At 59.9% G+C, this 14,151-nt stretch overlaps 1 protein-coding gene across 2 annotated transcripts; it reads right to left on the reverse strand.

The window, feature by feature from the left end:
• Nucleotides 1–667: 667 nt before the first annotated feature.
• On the reverse strand, nucleotides 668–12,272 carry FBXL16 (F-box and leucine rich repeat protein 16). Of its 2 annotated transcripts, none has more exons than XM_037157357.2 (7): nucleotides 11,975–12,272; nucleotides 10,595–10,737; nucleotides 4,769–5,427; nucleotides 3,565–4,073; nucleotides 3,166–3,250; nucleotides 2,746–2,809; nucleotides 668–2,505 (listed from the first exon to the last, which is right to left on the reverse strand). In XM_037157357.2, exons 3-7 carry the CDS (start codon nucleotides 5,411–5,413, stop codon nucleotides 2,357–2,359), a joined length of 1,452 nt encoding a protein of 483 aa, XP_037013252.1. In that variant the 5' UTR covers nucleotides 5,414–5,427; nucleotides 10,595–10,737; nucleotides 11,975–12,272; the 3' UTR covers nucleotides 668–2,356. The 2 variants fall into 2 exon arrangements, with proteins under 2 accessions (XP_037013252.1, XP_037013253.1); XM_037157358.2 differs by having other exon boundaries at nucleotides 11,970–12,272.
• Between the last annotated feature and the right edge of the window lie 1,879 nt (nucleotides 12,273–14,151).

A 14,151-nucleotide genomic window follows, 5' to 3' on the forward strand; every position in this document is an offset into this window, starting at 1 on the left:
CGCTTAAGTGTTCGGTTCTCAAAGACCTTTTCTGGCCATCTCGTCTAACGTGGCTTCTGCAATCACTGCCACCTCTACTTATCACAACCCGTTCCTTTATTCACCAGTCATTGTCTATTGCATAAGAATATGAGCTCCACCAGGCGGCGATCACATGTATTTGATCTCCACAAACTCCAGTGCCTGACTGCCTGTTCACACAACCCTGTTCAAGTGACCACCCTTCTCCGTGAATCTCCCTTGTCTCTCCTGGTTGAGTTTTGGTTTGTCCCTGATGCACTATGTGGTCTTTTAGGACATCCCTGCTCTTCTCTTAACCTCATTTACCGTGTGCATGAAACAGGGCTCGTTTTTCCCTTTCTGAAGGGATGGGCTACATTCTAGGTATTTTTAAGGGAATAGTAGGTGTAATGACTTTAGTATCTGTCGCTCCCCCTTAAGCAGGGAGCTTGGAGACCTCCGTTGGTCACTGCTGGGTTTCCAGTCTGGCACTGTGGCTTCCAGCCCCTACTTGTTTGTTAAGAGAACTAACAAGTTTGATTTGTTGAGGTGCATTAGAATCCAGAGACTTAGGGCAGATATACCTTCCCTACCATGTCCTGATGACCTGAAAACAACTCAGACACGTTTTTATAACTTTTTTAATATATATTTTTATAAACAGGTCACATGATAAAATAGCACAAGAAACACTTACCAAATATAAGGTTATATCTTCCGCATATACAGGAGAATGAGGTCGTTATGTACAATAAGAAAATGATTTTAGGGGTTGGTTGGTTTTGTTTTCCTCTTTCCCCTTAATTTTTTCCTCCTACAGTCGTTGGAAATATCACAGCTTCAGTTGCATTAATACTTTGGACAAATGGACAGCTGCCACCTCCTCACTAAGGAGCTGTGGGGAGGGCTGAAGAAACTGGCTCCTGACCACTTCAGCCCAGGAGTCTCCTGTGGGCACTCCAGGGGCAGAGAGATCTTTGGGCTGTTGAACTGTTTCTCTGCTTCAATGGCATCTCTCTCTCACTCTCTCTCTCTCTCTCTCTCTGGAAACTGGTTACTTTCTTCCAACCAGATGGGGGTGGGGGTGTCCCAAGATTAGATGTGGGCACTGTATCTCCTGGGGCTCAAGGTTGGGTGGAAAGGGGTCCCAGCCCCCTCCTCAGCAATTGCCAAGATGTGCCAGCATCCCCTAGGACTTCCAAGTCTTGGGATAGGGCAGAACATGGTCAGAGCCCATTTGGGCAAGCAGGTTTAGGAAGCTGGAGAGGGGGTGGGGGTGGGGGTGGCTAGAAAGGAGCCCTCCCTGTTCTGAGCGCTAAGGATGTGCTGGCCACTGGAAGATTAAGTCACTGGCTGCTGTTGACCCTGAGCCTTGGCCAGGGCCCACTTTACTAGCTTCTACCTTGACAGAACTGCCCAGGGTAAAATATGGTGCTGAGGGGCCTGGGCCCAGACGGCTACAGGGGCTGCAGTGTAGGGTCACCCAGGATTTCTCCCAAGGCCTTAAGTGGGCCCTAAGTGTCACTCCAGCTTGGGGTCTTTCAAGGTAGGTATACCACCTCTGCACTGAGATGGACTGGATACGTTGATTATGCCAAGGTTATTGTTACCCACTCTGCCTCTCTCCCAACCAAATTCAGCCCCAGTCTAGCCAGGGCCCAAGGACTTGCAGGCCTGCGGGTGGGGGTGGGGCGAGCAGGGGTCTGTCTCACACAGTGGCAAGGAAGAGGGGAGATCGTTTGGGTCAGGCTGGCATGAGGTGGAAGGGCGGGTGGAACTTGGGCTCCTCGGTGGGCCATGGCTTTGGCGGAGGCCTGTTTCCCCTTGTACCCTCTGGAGGGCTCCAGGCGCCGCGCGGTGGAAGATGAAGGCAGCCTATGGGGTTCTCCCAGGCCCCTGTGTCCTGGGGGACCCAGCCCCCCTCCATCCCCCTGGGCCCTGCCCGAGACGGGGGGGAACAACAGGGAGACAGCGGGGTGTGGCAGGGAAGGCGGTAGGGACGGCTGTCTGACGAGCTTAAAGCGCCCTCCAAGATCAGACCCGGCCCCCCACCCTCCCAGCAGGCAGGCGAATCATGGGAGGTGGCTGCGGCGGGGCGGGCGGGCGTGCAGGGCGGGCACGAGGGGCATGCACAAATCCCCGAGTGTGCGTGCGTGCGTGGGGCGGGCACCGCCCGTCGCCCCTCCCTGCCTGGGCGCGGCCAGGAGAGGAGCGGGCGCAGGGCTGGGCTTTCCCGCGGTTCGCTCCGCCCTCCCGCGCTAGACTAGAGGGTGCGGAGAGAGGGGGCTCAGTGGCGCCCTCGGGTCCCCGCCCAGAGCCTGGCAGGTTCCTGCGACGGGGGCGAGGAGATCCCGCGCTACTCGATGACGAGGCAGCGGGGCAGGTGCTGTGAGAAGTACTTGAAGAGTTCGGGGGTGGCCCCGGGGCAGTTAGTCAGCTCCAGTTCCTCCAGCTCCTGCAGCTGCACCAGGCCCGACAGCCCGGTTGTGGTCAGCAGTGGGCATCCTGGGAGACACGGGGGTTGGGAGGCGGCTGAGTGGACGGGGACCTCGGAAGGGTGGGGGCAGGGGCGGGCCCAGCCTGATGTGGACCCGGACATCTTTTCTGACGTGGACCTGAGACAGCGAGTCAGCCCCAGGTATGAAGCCGCACAAGGGACCTCACAAGTTTGGCGGAGTTGGACTGAGTGTGTGTGTCAGGGGCGGTTTGTTACTGTCCGGCAGGGCGGCCAGCGGGGAGTCTCACCTGCCAGAGACAGGAGACGCAAACTCCTCATGGCCAGGAGGTGCTTCAGCCCGAAGTCCTGCACCTGGGCGGAAGGGCGGAACGAGTTAACTATTTCTGCTGTGCCCTGTAGGAGCCCCACTCCTTGGGTCAGGCCCCTTGCTGGCCTGGAGCTGCTGAAGGGGCAGGAAGCCGGGTTCAAAACGGGGGTTCCTCAGCTCCCCAGGGAGCCAGGAGGCAGCTGGGGAGTGTGGTTGAGGGCCCTGGAGACTCCGCATGCTCCTCTTATGTCAGCTGCTGGGTGTGCAGGAATCCCAGACTTCCTTACAGGGTCTGAGTAGGCTGGGAGCACACCAGGGGGCTGTCCGGGCGCGGTCATTCCCTGCACCCCTGACCTCCCCTACCTACTCCCCAATCTCCTGAGGTGTGAAGGGCCAGTACCTGGCAGCACCATCGCAGGTAGAGGCTGCGGAGGGACGACATGGTGGATAAATAGCTGAGGCCAGTGTCCGTGATGCGTACACACCTGTGGTTGCAACAGAGCAGGAACTGCCCACCTTCAAAACACTTCTCCTCGCCCCTCAGCCCCAACTCCTTACTCCTTTCCCTGGAGTGCCCTCGGACCCCCTGCCCTACTCACAACAGCTCCTTCCTTTCCACAGCTCTGCTTCACACACTTCACCAGAGTTTTGAAGGCCCACCCTTCAACCCACTCCCTACCCTCACTGCAGCCCCACTGTACTTACAGACCTATTCACTAACGTAGGCTGCCTGCTTAACCAGCTCCCCTGGCCGCCTCCAACCCCTCCCGCCGTGGCCTAGGGGTGGGGGTGCACACACCTGTCCAGCACCAGCTCCTCCAGGCGGTGCAGGTCGCACGCCACGTACTCCAGAGCCATGTCAGTGATGCGGGGGCACCATGAGAGGTCAAGGCTGCGTAGCTTGCGCAGGTTCTCGGCCACAAGCTCCACACCATCATCTGTGACCTTAGAGCAGCCAGAGAGGCTGAGCGCCGTGAGGTTGGGCAGGCTGTGCACCACGTTGACCACACCATGGTTGGTGATCTCCCAACAGGAGAGCAGGCGCAGCGTGTGCGTGCTGTGGCCCTGGCGAGCAGTGAAGTAGGCCAGCGCCGTGTCCGTCACATGGTAGGCCTGCAAGCTCAGCTCAGCCAGGTTGGGAAGCAGCTGTGAGATGGCCGCGATGGCGTCATCGGCCACGTTGATGCAGTCACTCACGCTCAGCGAGGTGATGCGCGCACTCAGGCTGGACCACAGCCCGGCCTCAGTGAAGTCATTGCAGCCGGACAGCTCGAGGCGCACGACGCCTTGCATCTGCTCCAGCATCACCTGTGGCAGGCAGGTTCAGAGTCAGAAACCTGACCTTCAAACCCACTGAGGTTGCCAGGTGTGCCCCCCATCCCAGGGTGTGGGGAGGAGGGGAGGAGGTAGGGTAGGAGGATCCCAGTGTGTAAACATACATGGGGTTGTGCTCTCGGACAAGTTCACTGTACAGTGTGTCTGTTACACCTCAGCCACACTCTGAAAGAGGAGGCAGGGCACAGGGGAACTGGGAACCCAGGGTCTGGCCACAACAGGTGCCCAGAACAGTTGGTGTCAATGATTTGGTGATCACAGCCCAGGTCCTGGGGAAGGGGCTGCCTGCACCTCTGCCCTTCGCCCCTGCTCCCCCATTACCTGCAGTATGTTCCCCACCGGCATGCAGGGCCCGGGCTCAGAAGGGCCTCACACTTAATGAGCTTCTTTTCTGTCGCTGTATTAGAATTCTTAATCATCTTTCAACAAGAGACCTGCATTTTCATTTTGGGCTGGGTTCCTCAAATTATGTAACTAGTCCCGCCTCCCCACTTCCCAGAGCCATGATCCCTCTCAGGGCACCAGCTAAGCCCTCAGTTACACTGCTTCCTGTGTGCCTGAGCGTCTTCCCCACCTCCCCTTCCCCTCGCCCCTGCTCCATTGCTGCTGCCTGGTCCTGCCCCCCATCCCTGTCCCTGCTGAGCCAGTGAGCCAGCAGGAGGACATACCTCCAGGCCAGCATCTGTGATGGTGGAACGTTTGAGGCTCATGGCCTTGACGCCCTTCTTGGACAGGGCATAGTTGTCGATGAACTCACAGATATCCAGGTCAGACACTCCAACTAGGCAGAAGCCCTCAAAGCCACGAGCAGCAAAGCCCTGCAGGTTCACGAACTCCTTCTCACCACCAGGCAGCACGTTGTAGAGCTCCTTGGCATGCAGCACGGGCGTGAGGCCTGCCCAGAACTTCGGCTGGTAGAGCACGCGTCTCCAGGCCTTGCATACCTGGGCCAGCACACACTTCTCACAGGCCGAGAAGTACCAGAAGAGGCCATTGAGGATCTTTTCATCTGTGGCCAGCGGCGGCCGCTCCACTGGGGGCCCAGGTGCCGGGGCGGAGGGTGGTCCACCAAGGGGGATCCCTGCTGTGGGGCACAGGCCCCCAGCCAGGGCAGCCCGGGGCAGTGGGGCAGCCAGGCTGGGTGGTGGGAGAGTGGGTGGGGGCAGCGGCTGGCAGGGGCGGTTCCTGGCAGCCGGCGTGCCCTTGGTGATACTAGCTGCACCCAGGCCATTGGGCTGGCCTGGCAACTTCACCAGGCCATTTCGAGGCAAGCATGGGGGCTTGGGGTCGCCGTTGACTCCGGGGCTGGACATCTTCCTCCGTCACTCTGCAGACAGGGGCCTGGAGTGAGTTCCGTGCTCTCTCTGTGGGGGGGGGGGGCAGGGCAAAGCTGGGCCCCTTCCTGTCCCTGGGAGCCCTGTCTCATGGCCCTCCCAGAAGCACTCGACAAAAAGGATCTCAGTGCAAGGAGCAGCAGAGGGACAGCCCTGGTCCCTGGTGCCTACTGTGTACACTGAGCTCACCCTGCTCCCGCTCACAGAGCTTGTGACACCTAGGTACAACAGTTCCCGTCTTACAGATGAGAGAACAGAGGTGGAGAGAAGCCAGACTCACCCGCGATGACTCCCTTTGCTACCCCGATGCCCACCATTAGTGCCAGCCAGGCCTGCCTCCACTGCATAACTGAGGGAGAGAATTTGGGGCAGTCTCTGGCCCCTCCACTGTGGGCTGCCGGCATGGCTCTCTGGAGCAGTTCCAGTACTCTGAGATTCACATACCAGTCCCCAAGAATATCAGTGGCTACAGGAGGTTCTGTGGCTAAGAATCTACCCACAGAAAGGCTGAGGCAGGTGTCTTCCCAGAGTTTACTGTGATGCCAGCGGTGCACCCTGGACACCTCTCTCCTTAACCCCTTACCTAGCTCATTGAGGATGATGCTGTGGTGACTGTAGCCATTAACCAGATGAGGAAACCAAAGCTGAGACAGTGTGAATTCCTTGCCCAAGGTCATAGTCAGTGGTGGGGCTGAGAGCACCTGGCTCCAAAGCTGTGAATGGCTGGCAGAGGGCACAGGCCACAGATGGCTCTCGAGGGAAGGGGCAATGGGCCCGTCACAGTGCCACCCTCTGCTCTACATTCCAGATATCCTGCCCATCTCCACCAGACAACTGTGAAGAGGCTGTCTGCTGTGTTCATCCACATGGCCACACACCCTGGCTGTGTGGCCTGGGCATGGCCTTCCCTTCCAAGCCTCGCTTTCCTCATATAGGTGCCTGGAAGTTGACATTATCCTGTCATTGGATTGCATGTGCAAAGGGCATGGCCTACAATGAGCACATGGAAAGTGACACGGACATTGCTTTCAAGTCCCATGGCCAGCCAGACTTGAGGGGGACATGAGCCACCAGGGACAAGGGAGGTAAGTGGACGCTCCCAGCCTGCTCTTTCCAGCACCACACCCTCCACTATTTCCAAGCCCTGGACAGGACAACCTTTGCCAGCATTCCATACCCGGAGAGAGGGTGCACACCTGGGACATGGGGCCGTCATGCCTGCCAACCCGACCGTGGGCCCTCCCCCCCCAGAAGAGGCTCCCACACGTGGACTGGCCTCTCACACAGTTCATGACCCACACAGGCCGACATGACATCCATAGGGACTGCTGATCACCCACTGGGATAGTCATGGACTTCAGCTTCACAGCAGCTCTGGGGGCCAGATTAGTGGCCTGAGGCTCCAAGGAGTTACGGTGTGCACACAGTGGCAGGGGTGGTCTAATATGAGGGCTGTCCTTAATGCCAGTAAAGGAGGAGGGGACCGTCGTGGCCAGCTGTGCTTCAAGGAGGAACAGGATGGAGCCCACAACTGGCCCTCACTCCTGTGTCCAGGGAAAAGGATGTCGCAATAACTCCTTTTGGGCCGCTGAGTGCATAGAGGCAGCCCCAGCTTGGGCACCTCCTGTGTCCACGGAACACGGCTCCATGATTTCACGGCTCAGGGCGCGCTGCCCACCCCATCTCTGCTGCTTCTCACAGATGAGGCGCGGCCAGCTCAGGCCTCAGCGCGCAGCACCATGGACAGCGCCCCTGCTGCCGCTGTGGGCGTGCTTTAAGGTGAGGCCCAGCTGCCTCCACCGTGGACAGCGGCTGGTGGTGGGGGTGTAGGGGATGGATCCGGAAAACTTAGCTTAGCAAGGTGGGGCCCTGGAGGTGGAAGTGTGTGTGTTGGGGGGGGGGGGGAGGTGGGAGGGAAAGGAAAGAGCTGCCCCGTTCATCTAAGGTCCCAAGGAGGCGGCGGAGGCGGCACCAGAGGAGAAATAACTCGAGCAAATTTAGGCTGAAAATGCTCCTAGCCATGGGTGTTCACGTGGAGCTCCTGAGATGGGTGGGGGGATGCACGTGGATGTTCCGGCAACAGTGCGGCAGCCTTCCTGTCCCCAACTGCAGCTCACATTGTACACTCCCGTCCAGAGTCCCATCGCCACCCTCCAGGGCTCAAGGCTGAGCTGGTGAAAATAAACTTGCCCCTGGGTAAAAGCCCACGGAAAGGAGTGGCCAGGCCGAGATGACCCTCAGCAGCCTGGGGGGAGTGTCTGAGGCCTGTCTGCCCCTCATCCCACACCCCCATCCCTGGCCAGAAGGTACTGCCCGGCCTGCTAGTCAGCCCTCCCTACAAAGGCAGCTCTGCTGCTGCTCCTCAGCCTTGTGCATGGTCTTTCCTGATGGGTTCCAACTGCTCCTCACAGTCCAGCCTCATTGACCCAGCCTGAGACTCCCCCACTGTGTAACTCAAAATCAGTAACAGCCACATGTTGGCCCATGGGTCAGAGTTTTAGGAGAAAGGCGGTGGGTCTCCCTGCCAGTTAAGCAAATGGCTCCTAGGGGGCTGGGACAAGGGTCCCTCTGCCTGGCCCAAGCCCCATCCACCTAGCCAGACGGGTTGCAGGCACCTACCTTCCTGGTACCTGTGACTACACTTAGTGGGGCTTGGAGGACCTGCTTGGAGTTTCCTGCTAGGAAGGGGTAGGGGCAGCTGCCAGTCTGCTGGTGCCTGCCTTCCCGTTTAGGGATAAATGCCAGGAGCGAATGCTGTGAAAAGAGGCTCGAAAAGATGGCCACACTTGCACTATTATTAGCTTCAGCCCCGGTGGGTTGTTTTCTCAGTGTGTAGTAGAATTCCAGGGAGGTCCTGGGGGCTTAGGGCTCCTGGGCTCACCACAGGGCTAGGAGGGGGATGTGGCCACTACTTTAGTTGTCTTGTCCCCATCAGCCTGAGCCAGAGCTGGCTCAGGGTGCCTCTTGGGAGAGCCTCTGTGTTGTCCCAGCAGACACACAGTGAAGCACGAGGCTAGTGGACTCAGGGAGCATGGTAGGGTCCTGGGGGCTCTTGGGAGGACTCCAGAATGTTGTAACTTCCAGGCTGCCAGTCTGCAGAGAGCCATCCTCGGGCCTCATAAGGAGCTGCCTGTTTTACAGGAACTCACTAGGCCCTCAGACCCAGCAAGTCTACCTTACAGCCTCACCTTGCGCCTCCCGAGCCCTGCCTCTGGTCCTGCACTCCCCCTCCCCTCCCTATCTCTGCGTGGGCACATGCTGGTCCTCCTGCTTGTTCAGTAGGCCTCTGTGCCCCTTAACCCCGCAAGCTCCTTCTCCTCCATTCTTTGGTATAAGCACCACTCCTGCGTCCCCCCGGGGGGCCCCCGCAGCACTGAGAAAGATCTCCAGGGTCTCAGTCATCAGCTGTGCTACCTTCACTGTATACCTGTTGGCTTTTCCCCCTGGCAGGGGGGTCCTTAAGGACAGATGACACCGTGGCTCAGGGACCTTCCAGTGCTTTATGAGTGAATGAATGAATGAATGAATGAGAAATGGCAGTCTAGTCAGCAGGGTCATACAGAAGGGGGGTGGCTTCCCGAGGCCCATGAAGCTTGATGGAAGACAGGTTAGAGCGAGAGGTGGGCAGTTAGCGGGGGAGCTACAGCTCAGTTCATTAATACTCATTCTGACAGAGGCCAATGTCCACAGGGGAAGGAGGCCGCCGGGACTGGGTTTGTGTCAGAGCCTTTGAGAAGGCCCCCTGAGGCCCGGGGTGGGCCTTGCAGTTATTCAGACCCCTGGGAAAAGGACAACTCAAGTCTCCTTTTTGGATGAGACTCCCTTTGGAGCTGCAGTGTTAAGGAAGCTGGCTGCCTGTCCCCTGTAATCTGACCAGACCTAAGGAGAGGGGACAGGCACCAGCAGGAGGGAGGGAAGCTGGTCATCCTTCTCTTCTCAGCGCCACGACCCTCCTTGCTGGGCTGAGCCCTTCAGGCACTGCCTGACCATCATGGGAAAATCAGGGCTCAGAGAGTAAATTATTAGAAGTTGCACAAAGCTGGGATTTGACCCCAAGATCTCCATCTGTCTGACTCCCACAGTGCAAGCCAGGCACACTGGTCCAGAGGGCCACCAAGGGCCCCTGGCTGGCCTGTTGCCGGCAGGTACACCCCCTGTGGCCACCTTCTCTGCCCCGTTGTGCCTTTCCATCCCTGCGCCTTCCCAGTTTGGGGTCCTGGGGCTGGTGTTCTCTCCCACTATTGTGCCTGTCACACCCCTGCTCTCCTTCCAGGGGCTGCAAACCGCACATCCACCACTGGGACACTCTTCTTTTAGACTGTTCGTTCCAAAGAAATGTTTCACCACTCATGACCCCCACCACAGAGGACTCTTTCTCCATCCCTGATGCCCCCATGTGATGCAGCCTGCCCTGGACAATCTGTGACCTGGCCGCAGCAAAACCTCCCCTGCCTGCTGAGGGCCACGGACCCAGGAAAGCTCATGTAGATCAATCTGTGGTGGAAGCCCCAGGCACTGGGGTGACGACCAGGGCAGCCTGGGATTGGGGGCGTGGTACAGACTGACACACTCCATGACAAGCCCATGACTCAGGCATATTCGCATCCCTGCCACTCCACACATGTCCTACCAGCAGCGCTCTCCTCCCACCCCCAGCTTGGAGCTGCTGCTGGGGTGCAGGCTGCCCCACCCCGGCACCAGGGACTCTGGGAAGGGAGTGCATGGCCCCGAGAGAGACTGGAGTTCATGCTCCAACAGTCTCTCAGCCAAACGCAGGGCAGCTCAGCCATGTGAGACTGGGTGCCTTGGAGAGTAGATGTTGGGTTCCAGGCCTCATCTCAGGCCCTCTACTCCAAAGGACCTGGTCCCTCCAGGACTCAGGCCTGGGGTGTCTAGTGCATGCTGCTTGGGCAGCTGCCTTGATCCCTCCCCCTCTTCCCTGCCAAGTGGGGAAATATGGTCCAAGCCCACCCTCTGGGCCTGGTCTGATTGAAGCTGAAGTCCACTGGTGGGGAATGTCTGGGCCACCCACTGACCCTACAGACCCTCCTTCACTGACTGTCACCTCCACTCCTCCCCCATGTCAGCCTCTGAGATCCACGTCACAAAACAGGGGCTGCGGGCAACAGAGCAGGCCAGCCAAGAAGCTCCTTCCCCTACCTCGGGGTGAGATGTCTCGCTGGCTTTCAGCAGTGCAGGCCTTCCTGGGCCTGGGCCCAGCTCTTTCGAGGGCGCCAGGTCCCCCAACCTCAGGTCCACTTGTTTTCTTCTCATCAGTGGGAGACAGGACTCGCTCAAGTGCCCTGGAAGTGGGTGTGAGCCAGAGGGTGGCACCTCTCCCATGAACCTCCCCAGTGTTAGAGGTGCCCATAGGCTTGGCCCAAGGTGAGGGGTGGTTGAGGCGGAGGGAGCAGGCACCGGGGCAGCTGCGCCCTGGGGTTCCCTGGGGCCTGAACAGGTTGCCCTGCACTGCCCGTGTTCACCATGGGACCATGGCTTTTCCTCCTCTCCAGACAGCTCTGGCCCAGCCCTGTGGTCACCTGTTGAAGCAGCAGGTCTCCATTGGGCTTCTGCCCTGGCCTGTGGGACCCCAAACCAGACCCGGCCTTCTGAGTGCAGGTGGCTGTCTAGCAGCCTTCAAAAAAGAAAACTCTGGTGAAAGAAGGGGGGCCCTGTGCCCACCTGGCACCAGGGAGGCCTAAGCTGAGTCTGGTTACTGGACCCTAGGAGGTGGCTGGTGTGGGGAGGGCCCTGATGGAGGGGGCAGGTGAGGTGGCATCCACCATCTGCTCTCTCCCTGGAGAGAAGGCTTCCTATGCAGAGGCGGGGAGGGGCTGGAGGAGTGGCCACTGGGCTGTGGGCTCCCTAAAGCTCCAATAGCGAGGACTTCTTCTGGAATGATTGATGTACCATCCTCCTCACCTACTCAAACTCCAGGAGTACAGGACCCCTTCCCAACAAGTCTCAGAGTACCCATTTCCCCTTGGGAGGCCCTCTAGCTTTGGCCATGCCCTGACCCTTCCTCCAGAACCAGTCAGAGCCCAGCCCCCTCCCGTCCCCTCCTTCTCCTACTGGGGCAGCTCCCTACAGGGCCAGGTGTCCAGGGGACAGACAGGCTCTCAGGCTAAGGTTCCAACGGAAGTGTAACACCTCTCTCATAGGCCCAGGGGCTCATGGTGCTGAGACAGGGAGCACAGGCTCAGCGGTGGTCCAGGTCCTCACCTAGCCAGGCCATCTGGGGGCCTGCAATTCCACTGCCACGGGACATGGTCAGATAGCACTGACCCATACTCTAGGTCCAGTTGCTAGGGGGAGTGGGCCTCGACCAGGCCCTCCACTGGGGTAAGGGGGCTGTGGGAAGGCCTGGCAGGGCCCGACGCCCAGCGGCCACGGTCAGGGAAGGGGCTGCGGTTACGTAAGCCCTCAGGGGTGGCAGAGGCGCTGTCTCAAGCCCCCTCCCCATCCTTCCATTGTGGTCACCTTCGAGGCGTAGCCTGGCCCCTCCCCACCCCGCAGCCTGTCCGGGAGCACACACCTTACCTCGGCCCGGGCTCCTGGTTCATGCCACGCTGTTTGCCAGGCGTCCTCCCGTCATGGGGAGCCCGGCATGGGCGCTGGCGAAGCGGGAAGGCGGCAGAGGTGCTGGCCTGGCCAGCAGGGCCCGGCCGCACCCCGCGCCCGGTGCCCCGGCCTGGCCGGCCACCTCGGCCGCACCCAGAGAGGAGCTCCCCCGTGGGAGAGGATCAGCCGCCCCAAGCCTCCCACCGGGGAGGCTGAGGCTGTGCCCAGATAAATAAGGCCGCTTTGCAGGGAGCCTGGCGGGCGCTTTCTCCCTCCCCTCGCCCTCCTCCCCGCGCTCCTCCTCCACCCTCCTCCCTACGCTCCTCCGCGCCTCGCGCGCCCCCCGCCCGGCCCTACACGCCTCGCCCTCGCGCGCTCCCGGGTGCCGGGAGCCAATCCGGGTTGGGGAACCCAGGAGGAGCAACGAAGATGCCGGGCCCCGCCCCGCCCTGCCGCGCCGCGCGCTCCCGCCGCGGCGCCCACTGGCACGAGCCAGTTCCGGCACGCACCCCGCCCCCACCTTCCCCGCGGGCGCCCTCACAATAACAAACCCGAGCGCGCGGCTGCGCAGGGACAGGAGGGAAGGGCAAGAGGAGGGCAAGCGAGGAAGGGAGGCGAGGGGAGGGCAGGGCGCATGGCCGGAAAGCGGACTTGGAGCTAGCCCTGCCTCCGCGGAGCGGTGGGGACCCCTAATCCTGGGGTGCAAAGAACACTCGGCACTGGCGGTTGGCTCTGGGCTGCGCGGTGGGTCCTACAGTGTTCAGGGCCGGCCTGTGCATCCTAACCCTTGGCTGCCACCTGCAGGGACAAGAAGGGTCTGACCCTTACCTTTCCCGCACCTCCTGCAGAGTGGGCTGTCAGTCCCCTTTCAGGGCCCTCACATGTGCTCACCTGCTGGGCGTCAGGCCCAGGAACACCCCTTAGTGGGGAACACACACTCGCAGAACTGAGAAACAAGTGACTAGCGGATCATTTCTGAGTGATTTGAGTGCAACGAAAGTTGAAGAGGACCACACGTGATGATAGGGCTCCTGAGAACATGACACCTGAGCTGAGACCCCAAGGGTGAAATAATGAATTGGTACGGGATGGGTATGAAAGTGCAGAGCCCTTAAGGAGCCAGGCAAGCTCCCCCTGGAATAGACTGGAGGCGGGGGCGGCGCCTGCTTTGTAAGGACCAGGCTGAGAGAGAAGGCAGAGGAGGTGGGATGTGGCAAGTAGGTGTGGAGGGCTGTCTGGGCCATCTTGCCAGGCCTCCCAGCAGACTTGGGGAGGAGGACGGAAGCTAATAGTGCGGATCCTGAGGTCTCTTGGGAGCAGAGACAGGGAAGGGGCCAGATGAGAGGAGAGCAGAATAGGGTCTTCGCATCAGGGAAAGAGCCTCAGGGCTGGGAAAGAGGCCCCCTGAGAGAGTTTCTTTATAGGACTGAAGCCAGCTGGTGTTTGGTGTCTGCAGGGTTATAACGGGAAGCAGGGCCCAATGAAGATGGGGGAGGCAGCCGTGGGGGTAGCCGGGCTGGCTGGACCTTTGCTGGTTTGGGGGCTGGTGCTGCTTTTGCTGCGTGCGGAGAGCTGGCTTTGGGGAAGGCAGCTGGGTGGTGTGGCAGGGACTGAGGAGTCAGTCTTGTCCCTGTGCTGACACGAATCGAAGAAGGAAGCGTGGCGTGGGCAGGCAGGATGGATGGGATGCATGAGGACATTTGGGGTGACTAAAAAAGAGAGTTGTCCAACCCATCTCCTCACCGCCAGTGTGTGCATGAGTCTGGCAGCTGGCCTTCCAGCTCAGCCTCTCCCCCACGTGCCCGCGCACAGGCTGGCATGCCCCCCCATCATGGAGGTTGCCCCCCCCCCGGCTGGCGGGGTTTCAGTGAATGCTTGGGGAAGGGTGGCTCTTGCCCCTCAGCAGGTGTCAGAGCCTCAGTCAGAGAGCCAGCTGTGCCTCCAAAGGGGCCCGAGAAGTCCTCCTGTCTTGGAAAAATCCGAGTGAAGAGGAGCTACTCAGAGGGATGTGAAATACGCCACAGAAGGCCTTCCTCCCGAACACCTGTGGGTGGCTTGCCTTCTGCCTCTGTCACCGCTGCCTGTGCCAAGTGTCCCTCTTTTCCATGGCCGATGGCAGCTTCCTCCTCATTAGTCTAACCCTGTTGTCCCCCACC

Source organism: Artibeus jamaicensis, unplaced genomic scaffold, assembly GCF_021234435.1.
Source record: "Artibeus jamaicensis isolate MK-2021 breed Jamaican fruit bat unplaced genomic scaffold, CSHL_Jam_final contig_700, whole genome shotgun sequence".
NCBI classification, from domain to species: domain Eukaryota; kingdom Metazoa; phylum Chordata; class Mammalia; order Chiroptera; family Phyllostomidae; genus Artibeus; species Artibeus jamaicensis.